Source organism: Juglans microcarpa x Juglans regia, chromosome 5D, assembly GCF_004785595.1.
Source record: "Juglans microcarpa x Juglans regia isolate MS1-56 chromosome 5D, Jm3101_v1.0, whole genome shotgun sequence".
NCBI lineage: Eukaryota > Viridiplantae > Streptophyta > Magnoliopsida > Fagales > Juglandaceae > Juglans > Juglans microcarpa x Juglans regia.
In genome coordinates this window covers 9,331,080-9,351,893 of record NC_054602.1, presented here as the reverse complement: position 1 = coordinate 9,351,893, position 20,814 = coordinate 9,331,080, and the positions used below count along the sequence as shown (strand labels likewise).

General features: G+C 36.2%; 1 protein-coding gene across 1 annotated transcript; it reads right to left on the bottom strand.

The window, feature by feature from the left end:
* Nucleotides 1-7,872: 7,872 nt before the first annotated feature.
* On the bottom strand, nucleotides 7,873-8,678 carry LOC121264432 (non-specific lipid-transfer protein 1-like). Its single transcript, XM_041167591.1, has 2 exons — nucleotides 8,289-8,678; nucleotides 7,873-8,050 (listed from the first exon to the last, which is right to left on the bottom strand). The coding sequence occupies exons 1-2, from the start codon at nucleotides 8,633-8,635 to the stop codon at nucleotides 8,044-8,046; spliced, it is 354 nt and encodes a 117-aa protein (XP_041023525.1). The 5' UTR covers nucleotides 8,636-8,678; the 3' UTR covers nucleotides 7,873-8,043.
* Nucleotides 8,679-20,814: the final 12,136 nt, after the last annotated feature.

The window sequence follows — 20,814 nt, the reverse complement described above, 5'->3', positions numbered from 1 at the left end:
CTCCTCCCGTCAATGATCATACTACATACCTTATTGTTGACATGTCATCTAGTATGGAAAATGTTATCTCTCTGTTGCTCTATATCATCTACTTTAATGTGTGCATTAAGAGCACGCCTGGCAACAAGAGACTCACCGGTCATGGGGTATACCACTCCATCATCATCACTAGCATCAACCAACTCGGGCACCTCATCACTATCATCCTCACTGTCAATCATCACCTCCCCATTGTCACGCATAATTATCACCTTCCTATTTGGACATTGAGAAGCAATGTGCCCTGAACCTAAACACTTAAAACATTTAGTATCTCTATTCCGTGAAGGTTGGGATTCTACCTTGGGTTTGTTGCTAGTTCCCTCATCTTTTCGCTTAGGTGGCTCGGTCTTTCTTTTTGCTTCAGCTGTATCATTCCTATCCCACTTTGATTTCCAAGTAGTGCTAAAAACCAAAGTGTACCTTGCTGTCCCTTTTCTCTTTAATTGCCTCTCCACCTTCATTGCCATGTGTACCATGTCTTCTATCTCTACATAATGCTACAATTCAATTACATTAACTATGTCCCTATTCAAACCACTCAAAAATCTAGCCATGGTGGCCTCCCGGTCCTCCTCTACATTAGCCTGAATCATTGCTACCTCTATCTCCTTATGGTAATCATCCACACTCCTAGACCCCTGTGTAAGATTTTGTAATTTCTGGTAAAGGTCTCTATAGTAATGGCTAGGTACAAATCTTTGCCTCATGAGAGCTTTCAACTCTCCCTATGTCTCTACTAGCCTCTCATAATTCCTCCAACTATTGGTCACTAATTGATCCCACCAAATAATAGCATAATCAGTGAACTCAATTACCGCCAACTTCATTTTCTTCTCCTCAGAGTAATTATGGCAATCAAACACCAACTCTATTTTTTTCTCCCACTCTAGATAAACCTTAGGGTCAGTTCTACCTTGGAAATGTGGTATTTTCATTTTGATGCTCCCAAGGTCTCTATCTACACCATCCCTACCCCTGAGATTCCCCTCAAGTCGTCTTTCACGCCTAACTCTTCCATGTCTACCCGACCCAACTTCAGATGCTAAGTCTTCCTCATCCTCACCATCTCCCTCATTCTCATACTCATTTTCAACTCTATGCTCACGTCGCCTCCTATCTCTCCCACCTTACACATTTCTAATCGCTACTTCTTGATGATCAATTCTATCTCTCACTTCACCCAACACAAAGTTCAACCGCTCAAACTGTTGTTGCCTGGCTTGCAACACATAGGATGAGTTATCTGCTCTCCCCCTTGGTGATGCGCTACTCCGCTGAAACATTATAAGGTGCTGCACAAAAGAATGTTAGTGGCAAAAAAGTAAACCTCATACACTCCCTTACGTGTTTACACTCGAATAATGACACTCCACTCATGTTTCACTCTTAATTGGTTTTTTTCCGATAATAGTCTCACACTCTCTTGCCTTTTACCTCAAGAGTTTTCCCACTCAATTTCTTTAAGAACTAATTGAACTCAATCAAGAAAAAACAACTATGTTTTATCCCAACTAGTAATTAGGTCCAAGAAACAAGAACAAGAGTAAGACGGAAGGAATAAAAAAAAGATGACATGTGAATCCAAAAAATTATACGAATGAAACAGTAACTATAAGACAAGATACCAACTAGAATAATGTATGCAGCCCCTTTGATGATAAGGCTCAAGAGAAATTTCAGTTTTCTTCTTCTTTTTTTTTTTTTTTTTCTGGGCAATTTTTTTTTTCTTTTCTGTCTTTTTTTTTTTACCAACTGATTTGATCACAATCAAGAATAAGCAATTAAGAAAACCCTCACAATAACTCAAAAATCCAAACACAAGTGCTATATGGCAGCCCCTAGAACAAGAGATTTTAGCCAACACAAACCCAAGAACAATGAGATTCAGAAACCCTAACAATAGTGAAGAAATACAACAACCACTATTTTTTTTTTTTTTGTAATCAATCCTAGAGCAATGAAACCCTAGAATGAAATATGCAAAAAATAAAAGATAGAATCAGAACTGATTGGAAACCTTACTCTGAATACCAACTGATATGAACCCGGGGGAATGAAATCCCTTGAACCAACAATCAATTTGAAAACTCTCCAAGAAAGTCAAATTCAAGTCAATGGATGGAAAAACCTAGACCCGATGAGAACTCGTTTCAAGAACCTAGATTATATCAAAATCTAGACCCATTGACGAACCCGTCTCAAGAACCTAGATTACAAAGGAGGAATGCCACAAAGGTTATGATTTACCTTTGATAAGTTCAAGAGTTCAATCAAGAAAAAGAGGAGAAAACTCAACTCACAAATAACATTCAATATTGTCTAACCTTCAAATGAGGCTACAATGAGTATTTAAACTAAACCTAATTAAAACCCTAGCCAAAATAAAGCTCATTTTTACCCAAAATGGCCCTGATGAACAGTGTCACGCTACAATACCCGCGGCTACAGTACGGCTACAGTAACGCTACAGTACTTCTTAAAACCCTAATTCCTAAAAAGTAACTTTCCAAATAAGCCCTTAGCCAAAATACAAGGCCTTCTTGAAAATCCTAATTCATTGAAAATAAGATGTTTGGGCCAGGCATCTTCAAGTCCACTTATTCTAAACTAATAAAATAAATCATTTAACCAAATTGGAAGTCTCCAATAACAATAGTCCCTATCTCTAAGTCATGTCTTTCACAGCTTGAATCAAGTGTATCAAAGCTGATTCTGCTTCTTTCAAGCCCATCTTGAGTGTTGGGCTCTTGCTAGCTTCATCCCAAGTAGATTGCACCAATCCGTGCATTGCTTCCTTGATCTTCTTGGCCCTTGATCTTATAATTGGCCCATCTAGAATTTACAAATGATCTTTAAAAGTAGGCCCAACTTGGTTTCCATCAGTATATATACTTGATAAGTGAATGCAAAGAAATTGGAAAAACTTTTTATTCATATTCATAATTTAATTCACGCATACATAAAATGGCCGAAAACAAGATTTGCTACATATTTCTTAATTTATTAGCATCTAAAACCTCTGGCATGTAGGAATTAGGATCATGGGAGTCTACACAATACCAAGAAAAAAAACACGTTAGTTCAAGGAATGCACAAAGATCTACGTTCTTTCACTAAAAAGAGAGAATCAAAGAGAGATTAATACGTATTGCAGTCCACGTTGGGGTCAATTGGTATAGGGTCATTGATATGGCAAAGTTTGGGAATCTGTTTAGCTCTATCAAGAGTAGTACGATCAAGTCCTGAATTAAGCAGCATTCTTCAGACATTGACAAAGAGCCCTGCGTGTTTCGGTGGTGGAAGCCTCTTGGATAAGTTTTTGAACACCTAGACAACAGGAAAGGCCTGGCAAGTCTGGGCCAGCACCCACCAAGAATGATTGGCATGGCAGCAAAATCATTAGGGCCTCGGGGCATGTCATGGCCTCTGAACGGCATGCACTCAACATCAAAATCACCAGGCCAAAAGGTAATGTATACAAACCTCTCATTTTCTTCTCCATTATCTTGCCACTATATATGGACTTTCTTCCTGATCTGCTAAAAAAATGAATGATTTTGCTTTAGAGTGCAGAAGCAACCTCGATTTATAATAAGGGTGTGCCACGAGTGTGCTTGTGGCAACCATTGAACCAAGTTAAAACACTTCCTTTTTAGGAGAAAAAGTTGTAATTGAAACCCTCCATTTTTTAGATTTTCAATTATGAAAGTATGTGTGGATTAATTAATTAAACAATATCTTATTAATTGTTCCCTAATACTACATGATAAAACATCAAGTTAAATACATTATCTTTTATGCATTATTAAGTTATATACATGTGTAGATGTGGTAGTTTTAGTCTCCATTTTTTGATAAAAGATTGGTTTTTGGGATTTGTATAACCCCCAAACTTTCTTTTGTACTTGGTACTCTATAAAAAGTGAGGGCAATTAATAAAATTTAGGAGTACCGTCATTCTTCCTAAACAAATGAATAAGTCTATTGGACAAGATGTTCAAGATCGCTCAAACAAAATCGAGTTCAATTCAATTTGTTTATTAAATGAATTGCTCGTGGACATGAAATTATGATCGATTATTAAATGACACAATTCATACAAAGTTTAGCACAGCTCGCATAAATTTGAATAACTTCATATTTATTATGTTTTATTGTAGAACGATATCTTTAGAAAGAGGATAAATAAAGTATTTTTTTAAAAAAAAAGAAAAAAAAACTTCTTAATATTATGTATATATGTTGCATAAATCCTTGTGTGTGTGTCATGTGTATAACTATTTACAAAATTTTACAAAAGTTCAAAAAATTTTCTTAAAATTTGTAGATGAAATCATAAGATATAAAATAAATAATTGATATATTCAAAATTAAGTAGCTAGTAAACAAACCAAAATTACTTGAATAATACACTAAGCTAGTTGTTTGTAAACATAATATACATGTTACTCGATGATAAACTTAAACTCGTCTACGCATTTTAAATATTGAAGCTGTGTTTTTAAATATAACAGGTGATTTTAATGAAGCCCAATGTTTTAAAGCCCTTGAAATATTTTAAATGTTTGAGAAATATTTTAAATGTGGTATTTTCAGTATTATTGAACCAAGCCTGATTTTAAAATAAGCCTCTTTATATTTTTGGAAACCCCAAAAATAATATAGTTGTGGGAAATCATTTTATTGAAATGGTTTTATTTATTTAAGAATATTATGAGATTTAAGTTATGTTAAAAACTCTAATTATTTAGACGGTTTTATTCTCTTAAAAATATTTAACAAATTTCATCATTTTAATTAATGATGAGAATAATATTTTTATAATATAAAGTTGATTTTAATTTATGATATTGTATTTATATTTTATCTAGATATTTTAGTTAGTTTAAATCAGTGTTTAAATCTCCACCGTTGGATCAGATTTAGGATCTCTAGATGAATGGCCTAGATTGAAACCCTAGCTCCCTCCCTTTTTCTCCTCACTTTCCTCTTCTCCCTCTCTCTCTTCTCTCCGACGCCGACAACCTCTCCCTCTCCCTCCCAATATGTTCTCCTAGGCTCCTCTTCGTGGACCACCGTTGCTCCACCCCAGTCCTCGAAACCACGGATCTCTCTCTCATTGTTTTCTCAATTGTGGCCTCTTGTTCTCCCAGCATCGTCATGCTCCTCCCAAGCAACCACGAGCCACCATGCCCCACTGTAGGCCACCTCTTCTCCCTAGATCCATCGTCGTGCACCACAGTTGCACATCTCCCTCTCCCCCTCACAGGTTTCACCCGATCCGATGCCTCACCGCCATGCAGAGCCTCCAACCACGACTATCACCACCTGAGGTGATTCCCATGACCTAGCCTCCACACCACCATACCCTTGCCAGCCAAGGCCTTGCCTCCCTCTCCTCTCTCAACTGGCCTCCAACAGACACACATCACTCACCATCGTACATGGCCAAGCTAGCCCCCAACCACCATGGTGAGACCAAAGTCCACCTCCTGCCGCCACCTCAAAACCCTCCAAACCCTAGATCCGGTTTTGCGAGATAGTCCCGTTGTAAGGTCACAACAGTGACCACCAAGGAATGGCCACCACCCAAGCTAGTGGCTTCCGACGTCACGGGGCCTTGCCAGATAGCGAGCAACACAACGAGTCATCCCAATTCATGGTATAAACCTTCTTCCTTTTCCTCATTAGTTTTATTTTTCAGATTTTCAATTATGAAAGTATGTGTGTACTTTCCAATTCTGATACATATATGAGGTTAATTAAACAATATCGTATTAATTCCTCCCTAATTAATACTACAGAAAACATCAAGTTATTAAATACATTATCTTTTATACATTATTAATTGTTATATACTTGTATAGATGGCAGTTTTAGTTTAGAATTTTTCATAAAGAACTTTGATTTTGGGATTTTTATAACTGCCAAGCTTTCTTTAGTATGTGGTATTCCTCCTATGAAAATGGGAGAAATTAATAAGATTTATGGATACCGTCCCTTTTCTTATGATTTAAGTATTAAATGATACAATTTATGTTAAAGTTCGGCTCAACGAGAATAAGTTTGAATAACTTCATATTTATTTTATTTTATGCCGTAACTATATCTTTAGAAAGAGAAGAAATAAAACATTTAGAAAACAAGAAAAAATCCTAATTATACTATTTATGTTGCTTGAATCGTTATATATATATATATATATATATAAAACTTTTGATATATGAATATATAAACTATATAATGATATTTAGAGAATTTCAAGGTTTCTTTTCAAAACTTGTAGATAAAAGCGTAAAATGTAATATAAATAATTGATTTATTAAAAATTAAGTAGTTCGGGAATAAATCCGAAATGACTCCAATAATAAATTAATAAGCTAGTTATAATTTATGAACATATACATAATGTAATTCGATAATAAATTTGATAATTATCAATTTTCATAATTATCAAATCAAGAGATTTAATTTTCATAATCATTATCAAGATATTTATCTTATATCATCATCTCCATCTATTTTTTTTTTATTTAAATAGAGACCAATACTTTGTATTAAATTACAATGAAGAAATAGTAAAGATGTAGAAGCAACCTAAATTAATAAGGGCGTGCCACAAGTGCATGCGCTTATGGCAACCATTGCAACGAGTTAAAACACTTCATTTTTCAGGAGCAAAATGTGTAATTAATGTAACCCACCATTTTTCAGATTTTCAATTATGAAAGTATGTGTGTACTTTCCAATTCTGATACATATATGAAGTTAATTAAACAATATCCTATTAATTATTCCCTAATTAATACTACAGATCTTTTATACATTATTAAGTTATATACTTGTATATATAGATGGCAGTTTTAGTTTATACTTTTTCATAAAGAACTTTGATTTTGGGATTTTTATAACCACCAAGCTTTCTTTAGCATGTGGTAGTCCTTCTTTGAAAATGGGAGAAATTAATAAAATTAATTTATGGATATCGTTCCTTTTCATGAAATTAAAGAAAATGAATAACTTTACTGGACAAGCTTCTCAAAATTGGTTCACACAAACTTGAATTCAACTCAATTTTTTTATTAAATAAATTACTCGCGAACATAAAATTATGATTTAAGTATTAAATGATACAATTTATGTTAAAGTTCGGCTCAACGAGAATAACTTCATATTTATTTTATTTTATGGCGTAACCTTATCTTTAGAAAGAGAATAAATAAAGCATTTAGAAAATAAGAAAAAAAATCCTAATTATACTATTTATGTTGCTCGAATCGTTATATATATATATATATATATTGTTTGGAGAGTAATCTCTTCCTAATTAGACAATATTAACCTAACGAAAATCCATGAACAGTAAAAGGAAACATGATTTTAAGAAGGTAATTAAAGGTACTATCCTTTTTGCCCCCATTTACTCATGCATACATGAGATGGCCAAAATAAAGATCTGTTATTCATATTTTGGCACCACGAAATTAATGTATTAATTGATTTATTGAATACATATTCTCATTCATACACGTGTTTATCATGTTGCCATCTATAGTAGTACGAGCTTATTGCTTCTTTTAGTTTAGAAAGTGTTAACTTCGCAAAGATATCTTAAAAAAAAAAAATTCACTTAACTTAATTAATGTTGTTCATCCGAAACAAAAATGGTTCTTATCAACAATGGTAAAAGCGCGTTTAGATTTGTACGACATCTACAAGCATTAGTACTGCAGTCTGCAGATGTGTATATATATGGAGGTTAACCTCTAAAGTTGAGTAATTAATTGGGCCAGATCGAGAGAGCGTTGTAAAGAAACTAGGAATCGTTATATTCGTTTAATTAATCTTTTCATGCATATTTATAATATAAGGTAGCCAAAAAGAGTCAACCCTTCAATATATTAATGTTTACAACCCAATATTTGGCTATATATAATATTGCTCTATCTATGCATGTTCCCCAATCTTTATTTCATGTTATCTCCGCTCCTTATGGAATCTTCATAATCTGCAAATCACAAAAAAAAAAAAGGATATTAGTTGAGAAGATTCATCAAGAAAAAAAAAAAGAAAGTTTCACATGAAAACATACCCAATATTAATTTATATGTAGTAGCTAGCTCATCATGATGAATCACTATTTTTTGGTCAAACCGTAAGCATGAAACAAGTAGCTAGAAATGCATATGCGTGCTCAAACACAGACGGCATGCATAAACTCAGAGATAGGGAGAGAAATAAATTACTTGTTGCAATCCACATCGGATCTAATCGGAACCGGAGTCTTGACCTTGCAGAGGTCGGGAAGTTGTTCAGCCCTATCAGGCAAAATACCACCCTGGCCTATAACATTTTTGAAACAGACACACAGAGCCTTGCGATCTGCGGAGGTCGTAGCCTTATTTAGCACATCTTGTGCGCCTTGGCAGCAGCCAGCATTGGGTGGCGGTGGGCTAAAACCCGTCAAGAACGCCATGCAAGGCATCAAAGCTTTCAGTGCATCCTGGCATAGATCGGCTCTTGCAGTAGTTGCGCTTAGGATCAACATCATCATCATCAACCCAAAGGCCATTAGATTTGTCTTCTTCTCCATTAATCTCTTTTGGATTAAAGACTAATGCTTAGCTACAGATTTGAACCTGTTTTGATGCATTGTATAGGTGCAAGCTTACTGCTCTATTTATAGAGGAGTTGTAATGTGCTATTACTAACCTTAGTTAATGACTTTCATTAAGTAGTGGGCCTGGATTTTCATAAATACGTCCTGAAAGAGAAAGAAGAAAGCTAATTTATGTTATTCAATAATTAAGAACAAAACTACAAAATAAGTAATTTCTACCTTCCATATTAAAAAATATATAACGTCCATCTTGAACCATGAGCAAGTAAAAGTTCAATACCAAAGTTGCCCTTCAGCCTTTTCGGAAATTTTAGGTTTTTTTTTTTATGATTTTTGAATTTCGTAGGTTCCATATATATTTTAAATCTATCAGTTTAGTTCAATTCGGTTCGGTTCTTTTCTTTTTTGAAAAAGAAAATATATATGGAGTAGCCCACATTTAAGGAAAAAAGAAAAAAAGAAAAAGAAAGAAACAACCAAGTATGCATCTAGTTATAAGTGTTCCCCAATATATTGTGAATCTTATTGTTAAGCCAAAAACAAAAGGGTGCTTTTGGAAATTTATGCGGAATAATGACGTTGTATTTGCTAATTTTATTCTTTTTCGAATGTCATTAATTCTTAAGAACTCTATTTGTTGAATCATAAATGTATCTCACTAATTAACTTACATTAGGAATGCCAAGTTGAAATAAATGCATGCACCTCAATTACTTGAAGGCAACGTTCTCTAGAATCTGTTATATGTTTTTTTTTTTTTTTTTTTCTTTTTACATCTACTTATATATAAAATATGGATATTAAGTACATCTAGCATTTTCCATTTCAAGAATGAGATATACCTAGTTTAAGAGAATAAAATGAAATAAAGATATAGCCTTAATAACTATGATAAAATTATTCATACAAGAAATGCATGGTTTTCCCTTGACTATAATGGAATTGGTAATAACCATTTTGATTTTTTTTTTTTTTGTATGTTAGAGATAATATCAAATAAAAAATTTAAATTAATTATTTTCTAGTGTAACACCCTGTATTTTAGTGTATTTTTACTGAAGGATTATTTTTATTAATTCAAAAATTTATTATCTTTGTTTAAAATTATTGAATATTTTAAATGGGTTATTTTATGATCTTTAAATTGTGAAAATTAAATTTGATATGTTTTTTTAATATTATTCATTGTTGTACATTAAAATTGTTCTTCTTTTTAAATTAATTGATTATGAGATTTAATTATTTTATTTTCATTGTATCATTACGTTTAATTTATTTTAATTGATTTGCTGTTTTAAAATCATTTTCGTTGGATCATTTTTGTGACCTAGGAGGTGAGGATTAGACCTCATTTCTTTTCCCCACTTTTCTTTTTTTCTCTTTTTCTTTCCTCTCTCTCTCTCTCTCCTTTCTCCCCCAGCTCTCCCCCGCGCGGCACCCTTCTCTCCTCTCACCCCGTGTCCGCGTCTCCCTCACCCAACCCACCGCCGTTGCGCCGCCGTGCACGACACCACCCAGCCCAACCTCTTCCCCACCGGCCGGCGACCCTTCCCCGTAAATCCCAGCCCCTATCGCGCCACCGTTAGCCCCAACGCACCACACCAAGCCGCGGCGTTCCTTGAGCTCGCGCACCGCCGTCGTGCCACCTTCGGCCACCATTTCTTCACCACTTCATCCTCGACCTCCTAGCAACTCAATGGACCCAACCCCAGCTCCGATCCGTCACCGGTGAAGCACATCCAACCTCATTTCCGATTTGGGTATTTTTGGCCTAAAACCACCATTTACACCGCCACCCATGGCAAACCACCACCACCATTGGCTTCACCGACCTCTCTAGGCCCTACCCTATCAATTTCGGGTCTTAGTTTGGCCCCATTCAAAAGTGGGTATTTGAGACCCACGGCCACAGTATATTTTACACTGTTACGTTGCTGTGTCACCACCTTTTGCTGCTCCATGATCCTTCGAAAATTATTATATAGCACTGTAAGTATTTTTCTAAAGAACTATTGTGATTTAAATATATTTTTGCACTAACTCATATTATTGTGAACTGGTTGGACATGCCGGACTGAGTCCGAGGAGTTCGGGGGTCGGATGGATTGTGGACGGAGTTATGTATTTGGTTGGTATTGTGAAATGTTGGTTGTTGGTATGGTGTTGTTCATGTACATGGCATATTGCACGCATGATCATGTTTGTAAAATAAACTGAGTTTTCGTGTACATGCATTCATGTTCATGTGTTTCATGAAAACTGAGTTTTCATGTGTTAAAGGATTTTTGGGTGAATGTGTATCACGACCCCAAGCCGAGATGGGGCATTATCTCGGTGGAGCTCCTCTGGTCACTCGGGAGCGGAATATACTGAGTGACGTCCCCTGGGTTGTCGCTGGGCGACAACGGGATCGGAAGAGATGGTCTCGTGCCGACTCCATGGCCCTTCTGCTGGTGGGGGCTAGAGGATGCTTGGCTACATAAGCGCTGGGCGAGGAAATGGGCATCGCTCGTTACGTAGTGGGTGTTTAGCCACGAACGCGCTGGGTGCGGAATTGAGCATCGCTACGAAGCAGGACGTGCAGATGATCCCTAGGGGAGATCATGATGCATTGGTTAATGGAATAATGAGCTGTTTTCTGGGAAAATAACATGTGTTGATTAAAAGGTTTTTATGTGATTCATTTTCTGGGAAAATGAGATTTTATTGATTTGGGTCATTTTCTGGGAAAATGATGGAGTATTTTTTTTGGGCCAAAATGAGATTTTGGCGTGTGTTGGAAAATATCTATTTTCAGGGAAAATAGTATTTTTGAGAATAATGCATATTTCATCATATGTATGCATGTTGGTCGTATTAATGTATTTTTATCTCGTAGTTATTTGGTTTATACTTACTTGCGGTACCATTTTGTGGTAATGCAAATTTCGATGCAGATGAAGCTGAGGATGAGCCTGAGGATTCGGCTCCGCCCGAGGAGTGATCTGGGATCACTCGTTTGGTTTGAGACTTGTAAAATATTTATTTTGGATGACTGTATAATTTTTAAACCTTTTTACTGATTGTTTAAAATGTATTAACAATTCTGGTACTTAGTTGTATTAATTATCCGCTGCGTTATTTTTGTACACTGTTGCATGTGCACACACTTGGCACTAACGTTGGGATGTGTGACCCTGTTGTCATCATTCCGGCGTCTCGATTCCCGTGTCTCCTTATAAGGGGGTCGTGGGCGCCGCATGTAGTATCAGAGCAGTTCGGCTCTGGGTAAAACCACATGTCCCATAGGTGAAATACCAGAAAGTTTTAAAGTTGTGATTTGAAATTATTTGGTTTGAAGTATGCTATTTTAATGGTTTTAATTTATTTATGTTTTTATATTTTGTTGGTTTTATTTATTTTATTGTATACTACTTGTTTGTTTATTTTATATTATTTATTTTATTTTATGGCAGGTTATTTTATTTTATTTTATTTATTTATTTTAATTATTTTATTGTGCACTACTTCATTTATTTTATTCATTTTATCTTATGATATTTTATTGTTGGTTTTATTCATTTTGTTGTATATTATTTATTTATAGAATTTTATTTTATTTTGTTTTGTTTTGTTCAGAGTTGAAAAGCGGGTTAAGAGTTATGCTATGACAGAAAGATGGTATGACTGTGAATGTCATTGTTAGGCTTGAACATTTAGTGTAGTAGGCCTGAACTCTTGGCAATTGGTTTGTTTTAATATCGAGGCTTGAAGGGAACGGCATGATCTGGGTGAACTCTTTGTAGTAGGAACTTAAGTTGCTACTAAGGAGGGGAATAATTTTAAATTGCTTAGGATAATTGAGGTTTTATATTTCATGGAGATGTCATGAGGCATATGAGGTTGTAAGTTCAACGAATTTCAATGTTAGATTTTTGAGAAGGTCACTTAAGGTTTGAGACCTCATAGTTTTTAGGAAATAAGTTTATTGGATTTAAGGTGATAGGTTCAATAAGCATTCGAAGGATTAGTTAGATTAGAAGTTTTCGATTTTGCCAACTTTGATAAGCAGTTTGATAACATTTAGGGTTTTAGAATTTACAAGTTTTATAAGGTGAATGTTTTAGATTTAAAGTCATGGATCTTTAAGATTTTGGGAAATGATTTTTATCTAGTTTAAGGTTTTAGAATTGCAGAGTTGAAGGGTTGAATTATAATAGGATTTGAATTCTTAGTTTTGTAGACTTGGTACGCTAGCTTGGTCTATTCTATCAATTGATTAGTTTGTAACCATTAAATTAGGATTGATCTGAGTTGAGTTACTGATATGAGAATTTTTTTTAGGAGAGAACTTTTTTGGAGATGGGAGGTAATGATCTAGTTTGTGTATTTTTCGAAGATTGACGATGTTGATCTAATTCAGATAATGATTGTTTTTAGCTCGAGGTTAGTGACAGGTTGAGGATTTAATCCATATCAATTTTAAGGAATAATAGATGGTGCGGACGTAGGAAATGATTCTTGTTGATTTCGAGGATATAAGTCCAGATGATGGAAATAGTAGTGACAGATCACTTGCACGTTTGAAGGATTATTGGTTCTGGCTAAGTGTGCATGAGATCGATGCGTAGTAGTGGTGAGTGTGTATGCATTTCGGAGAGTACAGGGGTCCTTGTCTCATTTTTGGCTTGGAAGAAGTGTCTTGGGTAGATGTTGAATATGAATAAATACAATAATATTAAATTCAAGAGATTTTGGTTTGAAGTTTTTGGTGAGTCAATCGAAGTGTGTAATCGAAACAGATTACTCAATGGAATGACTGTTGACAATAATTATTGTGATTATCTATAGGAATTAATTGTGACTTGAGGTTACCTAGGAATTTAAATTTTGAGGTTATACTTTCTTTGGAGATTGAGCATCCAGTTGGTTGAATTAAGGACATTATTATTTAACTTGAAGAGAGATTGATGGGTCGTCATGTTTGGTGTATGATAAGATCTTGGAAGTTGAAGTTTAGGCATTAGCGATGAATAATATGATCAAGTATGTGAGTTAATCAAGCATTAGGATCCTTGGGTGATTTGCATTGGCTTTTGGTGGATTGATGATTTTAGCTATATGGCTGGCCTTGAGGTTTAATAGTGATGTGTTATTGGATGAGCTAGTCGTGCTAATACTAGCTTATAAGAGTAGAAGTAGCTGGGCGAGTTACCAAGGAGGTTTTGTTAATGTTTTAGTGAAGTCATTGATGGTTCGTAATGAGTTTAGTCACCGCTAGATTAGATGTTATTCTGAATATCGGTGATGAGCTTTTGGGTAGAAGTTTATAGGTGCTCTTTTTGGTTAGTCGGATTGGAATCGAATCTTTTAAAGTATGCTCCTTATTGTAGATGAGATGGATATATTTTGAGTTGAGGTTGCTTATTTTCAATTTGGGATGCTGAGGTTAGTTTTCTGTCTATGATCATGAATGTATTTTGCGGAATATTAATTTTGATCAAGGCAGCAAGAGTTAATTGAGGAATATGAGTGATAACTCTTGGTTTTGGGGAAAAGAGTATTTTCTACCAAAAGGTGGTAAGAGTTTTCTGGTTAGTAGGTATGGAGTCACCTTGTACTCGATGGTGCTAGTTTTTATGAGGACATAAATTTTATGCATGTGGCGAATTACCAGAGTGTGCAGCCGAAGCGTGATATTTGTGGTTGTAGTTAGGAGTTCGGATTTTGTGCTGATCTTGAGGAATTAGTGGTGACTTGAATTTTTAGATGATGCTTGTAGTTGAAGATTAATCTTTTGGTTGTGCAATTTGTTATTGATGGTTAACCTTGGAAGTGGCCATTAGGTTACCAAATGTAGAATTCAATGGAGGTTTAGAAGTTGAAGCATAGGAGCTGATTGAGGTTAGCATGGATTATTGTATGGAGCTATTGATCATTGGAATTTTCTGGATATTGTATTAAGGTTCTTGTAGAAAATAAGATTTTGGTTAGTATAGTCATCTAGGAATACTGGTCGTGATGTGCCACTGGAGGACTAATACGAGTATGTTGGATATCGCCATATTTTTTTTGAAAAATGTGCCACGTGCCGTCAAGTTAAGGCTGAGCATCAAAGACCTGTTGGTAAATTTCAACCTCTCCCTATTCCTGAGTGGAAGTGGGATGATATTTTATGGATTTTGTTGTGGGTTTGCCGAGGACCCTAGTGGAAAGAACTTAGCTTGGGTGATAGTTGATCGGTTGACCAAAAGTGCCCATTTCCTGCCTATTAATAACACTGACTCTTTGGGTAAGTTGACTCGGTTGTATGTTAAGGAGATAGTGCGTTTGCACAGAGTGCCAAAGAGTATCATGTCAAATCGGGACCCGCGGTTCAAGTTCCATTTTTGGAAGAGTTTGTAGGTAGCTTTAGACACTAAGTTGAAGTTTAGTACTGCATATCACCCACAGACAGATGGTCAATCAGAGCGTACTATTCAGACTCTTGAGGATATGTTGCGGTCTTGTGTCATGGGATTTCAAGGGAGTTGGGAGAAACACCTGCCGCTAATTGAGTTTGCTTATAATAACAGTTTTCATTCCTCTATTCAAATGGCCCCGTATGAAGCTTTGTATGGGAGGAAGTGTAGATCGCCATTGTGTTGGGATGAAGTTGGCGAAAGTAAATTGATTGGGCCTGAGATAATTCAAGAAATGAAAGATCAAATTCAATTTATAAGGACTAAAATAGCGGAAGCCCAAAGTCGCCAAAAGAGTTATGTAGATACAAGGTGAATAGACTTATCATTTGAGATAGGTGATTGGATTTACCTTAAAGTCTCTCTGATGATGGGGGTTAAGTGCTTTGGCAAGAAGGGAAAGTTTAGTTCGAGGTATGTTGGTCCTTTCCAGATTATAGAAAAAGTTGGGCTAGTTGCTTATAGAGTTGCCCTGCCGGATTATTTTGGGGATGTCCATGATGTGTTCCATGTGTCGTCTTTGAAGAAGAGTTTTGGACAGCTAGAGCCGCGTTTTGTTGACTCTGAACGCATTGAACTTCGGCCTAATCTTTCTTATGAAGTTGCCCCGACTCAGATTGTGGATTGGAAAGAGCAAAGGTTAAGGTCTAAGACAATACCTTTGGTGAAGGTGTCATGGGACGATCCGTTGGCTCATGATTTCTCTTGGGAGAGAGAAGCTGACTTGAGAGAGCATTACTTACGTTTTTGGGCGTTGGTGATGGTATGTTATCTCAAGCGTGTTCTAGTTGTATCATGTATCCTGTTTTAGCATAATGTATGGCCTTACAAATTTCGAGAACGAAATTTTTTTTAAGGGGAGGAGAATGTAACACCCTGTATTTTAGTGTATTTTTACTGAATGATTATTTTTATTAATTCAAAATTTATTCTCTTGTTTTAAAATTATCGGATATTTTAAATGGGTTATTTTATGATCTTTAAATTGTGAAAATTAAATTTGATATGTTTTCTTAATATTATTTATTGTTGTACATTAAAATTGTTCTTCTTTTTAAATTAATTGATTATGGGATTTAATTATTTTATTTTCATTGTATCATTACGTTTAATTTATTTTAATTGATTTGCTGTTTTAAAATCATTTTCGTTGGATCATTTTTGTGACCCAAGAGGTGAGGATTGGACCTCATTTCTTTTCCCCACTTTTCTTTTTTTCTCTTTTTCTTTCCTCTCTCTCTCTCCTTTCTCCCCCAGCTCTCCCCCGCGCGGCACCCTTCTCTCCTCTCACCCCGTGTCGGTGTCCGCGTCTCCCTCACCCAACCCACCGCCGTCGCGCCGCCGTGCGCTACATCGCCCAGCCCAATCTCTTCCCCACCGGCCGGCGACCCTTCCCCGTAAATCCCAGCCCCTATCGCGCCGCCGTTAGCCCCCACGCACCACACCAAGCCGCGGTGTTCCTTGAGCTCTCGCGCCGCCGTCGTGCCACCTCCGGCCACCATTTCTTCACCATTTCATCCTCGACCTCCTAACAATTCAATGGACCCAACCCCAGCTCCGATCCATCACCGGTGAAGCACATCCAACCTCATTTCCGATTTGGGTATTTTAAGCCTAAAACCACCATTTCCACCGTCACCCACGACAAACCACCACCACCATTGGCTTCACCGACCTCTCTAGGCCCTACCCTATCAATTTCGGATCTTAGTTTGTCCCCATTCAAAAGTGGGTATTTGAGACCCACGGCCACAGTGTATTTTACACTGTTACGTTGCTGTGTTGCCACCTTTTGCTGCTCCATGATCCTTCGGAAATTATTATATAGCATTGTAAGTATTTTTCCAAAGAACTATTGTGATTTAAATATATTTTTGCACTAACTCATATTATTGTGAACTGGTTGGACATGCCGGACTGAGTCCGAGGAGTTCGGGGGTCAGATGGATTGTGGACGGAGTTGTGTATTTGGTTGGTATTGTGAAATGTTGATTGTTGGTATGCTGTTGTTCATGTACATAACATATTGCACGCATGATCATGTTTGTAAATAAAACTGGGTTTTCGTGTACATGCATTCATGTTCATGTGTTTCATGAAAACTGGATTTTCATGTGTTAAAGGATTTTTGAGTGCGTGTGTATTACGACCCCAAGCCGAGATGGGGCATTATCTCGGTGAAGCTCCTCTGGTCACTCAGGAGCAAAATATACTGAGTGACATCTCTTGGGTTATCGCTGGGCGACAACGGGATCGGACGAGATGGTCTCGTACCGACTCCGTGGCCCCTCTGCTGGTGGGGGCTAGAGGATGCTTGGCCACGTACGCGCTGGGCGCGGAACTAGGTATCGCTCGTTGCGTAGTGGGTGCTTGGCCACGAATGCGCTGGGTGCGGAACTGAGCATCGCTACGAAGCCAGGACGTGCGGATGATCCCTAGGGGAGATCATGGTGTATTGGTTAATGGAATAATGAGGTGTTTTCTGGGAAAATAGCGTGTGTTGATTAAAAGATTTTTATGTAATTCATTTTCTGGGAAAATGAGATTTTATTGATTTGGGTCATTTTCTGGGAAAATGACGAAGTATTCTTTTTGGGCCAAAATGAGATTTTGGCGTGTGTTGCAAAATATCTATTTTCAGGAAAAATAGTATTTTTGAGAATAATGCATATTTCATCATATGCATGCATGTTGGTGTCATTAATATATTTTTATCTCGTAGTTGTTTGGTTTATACTTACCTGTGGTACCATTTTGTGGTAACGCAGATTTCGATGCAGATGAAGCTGAGGGTGAGCCTGAGGATTCGGCTCCACCCGAGGAGTGATATGGGATCACTCGTTTTGGTTTGAGACTTGTAAAATATTTATTTTGGATGACTGTATAATTTTTAAACATTTTTACTGATTGTTTAAAATGTATTAACAATTCTGGTACTTAATTGTATTAATTATCCGCTGCGTTATTTTTGTACACTGTTGCATGTACACACACTTGGCACTAACGTTGGGATGTGTAACCCTGTTGTCATCATTCCGGCATCTCGATTCCCGCGTCTCCTTACATGGAGGTCGTGGGCACCACATCTAGACTTGATTTTTATAATTATCAAATCAAGAGATTTGGTTTCCATAATTATCAAATCAAGAGATTTGGTTTCCATAATAATTGATGTGGTTGTTATCGAATTTTAGGCCGAGGGCCGCATGTAGTTGGGGTTTATGAATTGGTGGCATTTTGACTTGTGTGTTGTTGTGTGGTTGACTATTTGTGCTATGCTATGTCATTCAATAAACTGCCTATCATGTATCTGCATATTCATTATTATTAAATCTGTTTTGAATTATTCATCTATGTTATGCTATATGGAGTAATCTGAAACTGGTTTTGGTGTCATTTGTAAAATATTATATTTTTGTGTGGGTGTGTGTGTGTCACAACCCCAAACCGAGATGAGACATTATCTTGGTAGAGCTCTTCTGGTCACTCGGGAGCATGTACAACTGAGTGACATCCCATGAGCTATCGCTGGGCGACAACAAGCTCAACCAAGACAGTAACGCTTTTGGTACGACTCCAAAGGCCCTCTGCTGGAGGGGCTAGAGGATGCCTGGTCACGTTATGCGTCGGTGCGGAGCTATGCATCACTCATAACTAAGTCACATGCACGGTTGTTACCCGTGTTGTGACTAAGGGAGTCAGGGTGTGCGGGTGGTCCTAAGGGAAGACTGTGGTGTACACTGTAATAAATGGTTTTGTTTTAGGCACAAAAGGATTTTTGGCGTGAGTGATTATAAGGAATGCATCTTGGGGATGGTTGTAAAAACGAACATTTTTGGGGTTATTGCCTCCATGATTGTTGTGCTTTGTTTGTTGTATAATTTCATGCTTGAATCTCTTGAATGTCTCTCTGCTAATTTATTTACTGAGATTGTGAAATATCATTGTGCTATTCCTACCTACGGTTCCATTTCATGGGATCGTTGACTTTGATGCAGAGGAAGTGTATGAGCTGGAGGGACCAACCCTACCTAAGGAGTGATGGCACGAGATTTTTCGTGTTATTTGTTGTTGGACTTTTGCTTTCCTTTCCTTTATTTCAACCGAATGATTGTACTAACCTATTGGAAAACATTATTTCAGGTTGTATTGTTGTTAAACTTTTGGTACTTAGTTTTTTACTGCCTTATATTTTTTCGCTGCGATATTTATGTTGTATACATTTTACATGTTTGTACACACTTGCACAATGCGATAGGATGTATGATCCATGTGGTCATTATTCCTGTATCATGACTTCCACCAAATCACACATGGGGGGTCGAGGGTGCCACATTTTTAGTCCTATAATTGACTAAGGTCATATTTAGTACATTGTTGGCTCAATCTTTCGACCTATTGTTAGCCCTATATTGACTTTGGTCTATTATCAACCATTGTCACTCATAGTTCTAGATTTGATGTTCCGGCTACCAGTCATTTTTTATCTCTTCATCACCACTTACTGTCGCTTTTATCATCTCTTCGGCTGTCAATTTACAAATATGAAATACATTCAAATTTCAAACTGAAGATTTCAAAGTTATCCATCTTGAATTTAGGGGATGTTTAAGATAATATTAAAATAAGAATTTGATTTGATTTGATTATTATCCTAATTTAATTTTCATAATAATCAAAATATGTACGTTATATATCTCATCTCCATGTAATTTATCTATGAATAGTGATCAATGCTAGCTTTATATTCAACCAGGAGAATATATACTATTAAAGATCATGTACTTAGTCCCTCTCTCTCTCATTCTCCTCCCTCTTTTAATTCCCTCCATCTCATGAATTTCTAATATATTTTAAATTTTCAATCTGTATAAAAATCTAAAAACTGGATTTTTTTTTTTCTGCAAATAATTAGTGGGAAGAAAGGATATTGACCGAAGATAAGCCCCAGCCCATAATCCCATTAGGCGAGGCTATATACGTACTGTTGAATTTGTTGATCCATGCACGCAATTTTTGTTCCATCCAAAAGTTGCAGTGCTTATATATAATAGAAAATGCTTCTTATGACAACGGTCGAGCGATTGAAAATGTCTCATTCAAACTGCCCGTGCATGCATGTATGTAAGGAGCTGTATTGTCTGAAATTTAACAACCGCTTAGATTTTTTCAGCGATATGAAATCAAATATGATACAAAGGGACCCATATGTAATTTCCCATTATTCTCTCGTTCTCGAATATTGTTGTAGGGAACTTTAAGAGATATATGTGTTAAAATATATATAATATAAATATTAAAATCAAACTATTTACGTCAGCTTAACTTTTTGGAACAAGTAGTGATTTCACATTATATAAAAATAAAGATATTAAGTTCGGACCTTAACCCTACACTTTACTATTTAATTAATTATTTTATATGTTAGACATATCGTCTTAACCTCTTGGAACAAATGTTTGGTACTCTTGATGTATTAATTTGATTCTTTACTTATAGTAAGAGTTTAGTGAAAGTTATATATTACTAAAAATAAAAAGTTGGAATTGACATCTCATGAGTTCTTTATTGCATTAGACCTCCCACCATTTTTCAGATTTTCAATTATGAAAGTATGTGTGTACTTTCCAATTCTGATACATATATGAGGTTAATTAAACAATATCTTATTAATTCCTCCCTAATTAATACTACAGAAAACATCAAGTTATT

Bases quoted from the DNA above. Each gene is read 5' to 3' on its own strand.
- LOC121264432 (XM_041167591.1), bottom strand. From the start codon at position 8,635: ATGGAGAAGAAGACAAATCTAATGGCCTTTGGGTTGATGATGATGATG.